Source organism: Glycine max, chromosome 18 (assembly GCF_000004515.6).
Source record: "Glycine max cultivar Williams 82 chromosome 18, Glycine_max_v4.0, whole genome shotgun sequence".
Taxonomy (NCBI): Eukaryota; Viridiplantae; Streptophyta; class Magnoliopsida; order Fabales; family Fabaceae; genus Glycine; species Glycine max.
Window position 1 is genome coordinate 45,961,698 of NC_038254.2, and position 3,871 is coordinate 45,965,568.

Below are 3,871 nucleotides of genomic sequence, written 5' to 3' on the forward strand. Positions count from 1 at the left end.
CAATGTTTCGAGAGAGCTAGCCCAATAGATGGAGGCCAGTTCAAAATTGCTAAGTTGAGGCGTTGACTAAAGTCAACACTGTCAAACCTAAGACAAGATTATTATAATGTAATTAGGTAAAGGAAAACTACTTCGGCTTGGAGTAAATTTATATTGTTTTATTTTGAAATAGGATAGCATTACTTTTTAGAGGCCCTGGATCATATGTCATTCGATAAAGCTCATCCCGAGCATCCCATAAACATAGCCCATGCCAACAATGTCATATATACATTTATTGCTACAAGAAAAATGTTAAATAACAACGACGACATTTAGCTGTGGTTTGATACAGGGTAAATAGATAGGAGGAGGAGGGAAGGGGGAGAGAAGAGAGGGGAAATAAGGGTATTTCGGTGGTTTGGTTGGGCAGGGAGGGAGGGATGATTTTAAAATTTCATGTGGCTCCCATGCATATAAAATTTCTCTCTACACCGATCGGATTGGTGAAGAATTTTACACTGTTAAACTTTCCAGTGTTTCTTATGAAGCCCTCTTCTTCCTCGTTCATCTTGCAATAATGACAGTGCAATAATCACTTTAATTTAAATATTTCTCGTCTATTCTTTTGGACCAAATCACTTTTCTTTTTATCTTATTTCTTATTTATTTCTCTTCTTTTTTTTTCCACTTATTTTCTTCTATTCTCTCCTTTTCTCTCCTCACCAATACTTTAAATTTTACTTTTTCTTCACTTTTTCTTTCTTATCGATGGATTACTAAATGGTTAGCCTTCTGTATTATTGAGAGTCAATTTATTGATAGAAAAATTCACTCTAAATTGAACCAAATATTCAAATCTTCCGCCCTTTTATGCAGATTAGAGTGTGCTTAACGTTCAATATTACTAATGATTTTTTTGAAGTTGTCAATAATAATAAATTACATTAGGTTTTTCTCATTAATTTTGGCCAACTACTATAGCAGTTTTTCTTGTAGTCTACACTTAGTTACTATGGCAAGGGCCAAGCTTTATACCATGATTGATGAGGGTGGTCATGGACTTAGATCAGCCACTTCCATTAACAGTGCAAAGACTTTAAAGCAATTTTGGGACTTCATATCCTATGACGCATAGTGGGCTAGTTTTACTAGAGTTAGAGTTCTTAACAATTACAGGCAACCTCAAATCCACATCAAATCACCATTTAGCTTCGGATTTGTATGTTTTGGCAAACTATTGTTGATCTTTCTTCTTAGTGGTTAGGTGATGAGCAAACATTAATTTCTAAAATGAAAAATGGTTATCTCAATTCTTAGCGGATAATGGACTGTCTTGAGTCTAGACATTCCAATTAATGGATCTCCAATCTTCCTTCCTTGCTTGTGTGAAAGATTTTATTTTTGATGGATCATGGAGTATTCCTTTTTTTTTTAAAAAATGAAACTTTCCTTTTTGGTGAAAGAAATCAAGCATGCTATACGATCCCTAGCTACTTTTCCCGCAAAAGACTTCAAGGTCTAGATTAGAAATAATTTTGGTTGCCTTAGCTTTAGGAAGTATTTTCTTTCATAAATTCATCTCATAATTAATCTTGGGGCAAGCTAATCTAGAACAACAGCATACATCCATCTAAATTCTTTCTTTTGTGGATGATTATTAAAAAAAAAAATGCCAACGGATGACAACATTCAAAACAAGGGTTACAACAATGCCTATGTGCAGTCTTTGTCAAAATTCTTTTACAACAATTAGTCTTTCATTACATATATATGTCATTGGCCATAATTTTATATTGATTAGACCACTTTAATATGGCTAATAAAATAATGACCCTAACTCATTCTATTATGTGATATATATATATGTATGACCCAAAATTGCTAACAATCTCCCACTGGTCGATCACAAATATATATATCCTTACAATCCTTATGAATGTGTTAGACTTTATAAGCTCAAATTTGTCATTACATGCCTTGAGCATATTCCAAAAATCTTGTCATTGATTACATCTGCACCTACAACCAAAGCAGTTTTCATTATATCAATCACAACTAAACCCATCAATGATCACTAATGCTGACAAAATCAAATGACATAGACTCATCATGAAATGTGTAGCATGAAAATTACGTGAAGGTGGTCTGTACATGTCTATTTTCAACTGGTCCTACTTTACCTCAATGAGATCATTTAATAACCTTAATGCACAAAGTGTAATAACTAAATAATAAAACATATATATATATATATATATATATATATATATATATAACCAAATATATCCAAAAGTCAATGTATGCATACATAAAATCTAATATAGAACATAAAATACATAAAAGTGACTAACTCCCACTAAACCAAAGATTCCTCGAACTGTAAAACACCCATGTGAGCAATATGCTCACAAAAGACCTTGGGTGAAAGTCCCTTAGTAAGAGGATCTGCTATCATGGAGTTTGTCCCTAAGCGTTCTATGGAAATTTATCCACTCTGTACCCTTTTCTTAACAACTAGGAACTTGATGTCAATATGTTTGGACTTGGCCGAGCTCCTATTGTTGTTAGAATACAATACAACTAATTTATTGTCACAATATAACTTAAGTGGTCTTTCAATTCCTTCCATAATTTGCAGTCCTGTGACAAAATTTCTCAACCATATTCCATGATTTGATGCCACATAGCATGCCACAAATTTTGCCGCCATAGTGGATGAAGTAGTAAGGGTTTCCTTGGCACTGTGCCAAGAAACCACACCACCGGCTAACATAAAAATGTAACCTGAAGTGGATCTTAAACTATCTAGGCATCCTGCAAAATCCGAGTCAGAATACCCAGTAATCTCCAACTGATCTGACCTCTTATATGTGAGCATATAATACTTTGTTCTCTTCATATACCTCATAACTCTTTTGACTGTTTTCCAATGATCCATTCCTGGATTGCTTAAATGTCTGCCTAATACCCCAACTATGTATGCTATATCCAGACGCGTACGTACTTGGGCATACATCAAACTCCCTACAACTAATGCATAGGGAATCTTCTGCATTTCCTGAATTTCCAAATTTCCTTTTGGGCACAGTTTGAGACTGAACTTGTCTCCCTTAGCAACTGGAGTATCCCCAAATTTATATTCCTGCATGTCAAACCTTTTAAGTAACTTTTCAATATAGCTCCTTTGTGATAATCCTAGAATACCCCGAGATTGATCTCTGTGTATCTAAATTCCTAATACAAAGGAGGCGTCACCAAGAATTTTCATTTCGAAGTTTCTTGATAGAAATCTCTTGGTTTTGTGCAACATACATATATCATTAGTGGCAAACAGTATGTCATTAATATATAAGACCAGGAAAATGTATTTGCTCCCACTAAATTTGTGATACACACAATCATCAACAAGATTCATCTCGAAACCAAATGAGAGAATTACTTGATGAAATTTATGGTACCATTGACGAGATGTCTGTTTTAGCCCATAAATGGATTTTGTCAGTTTGCAAACCATATTCTTTGGGTCTCCTAACACAAAGTTTTCTAGTTGCACCATATAAAGTGTCTCATCAATGTTGCCATTGAGAAATGCCATCTTGACATCCATTTGATGAAACTCCAAATCATAATGTGCAACAAGAGTCATGATTGTCCTAAAAGAGTCTTTCGATGAAACTGGAGAGAAAGTCTCTTTAAAGTCAATCCCTTCCTTTTCGATATAACCCTTCGCCACAAGACAAGTCTTATACCTCTCCACATTACCTTTGGAATCCCACTTGGTCTTAAATATCCATTTGCAATCAATAGGTTTCACACCTTCTGGTAATGGGACAAGTTCCCAAACCTTGTTGTCTTACATGGACTTATACTCCTCATTCATTGTTTCAAT

The 3,871-nt window shown here is 34.5% G+C and overlaps 1 protein-coding gene across 1 annotated transcript; it reads right to left on the reverse strand.

The window, feature by feature from the left end:
• Window positions 1-2,467: 2,467 nt before the first annotated feature.
• Window positions 2,468-3,628, reverse strand: LOC121173962 (secreted RxLR effector protein 161-like). The gene is made up of 2 exons (XM_041011825.1): window positions 3,494-3,628; window positions 2,468-3,124 (listed from the first exon to the last, which is right to left on the reverse strand). Exons 1-2 carry the CDS (start codon window positions 3,626-3,628, stop codon window positions 2,468-2,470), a joined length of 792 nt encoding a protein of 263 aa, XP_040867759.1.
• Between the last annotated feature and the right edge of the window lie 243 nt (window positions 3,629-3,871).

What these genes read in the sequence shown, in the direction of transcription:
- LOC121173962 (XM_041011825.1), bottom strand. Translation starts at nt 3,628, where the DNA reads ATGACTCTTGTTGCACATTATGATTTGGAGTTTCATCAAATGGATGTC. An exon ending in TAGGAGACCCAAAGAATATG is followed by an intron (nt 3,125 to 3,493) that starts GTTTGCAAACTG and finishes TTTGACATGCAG; the next exon opens with GAATATAAATTTGGGGATAC.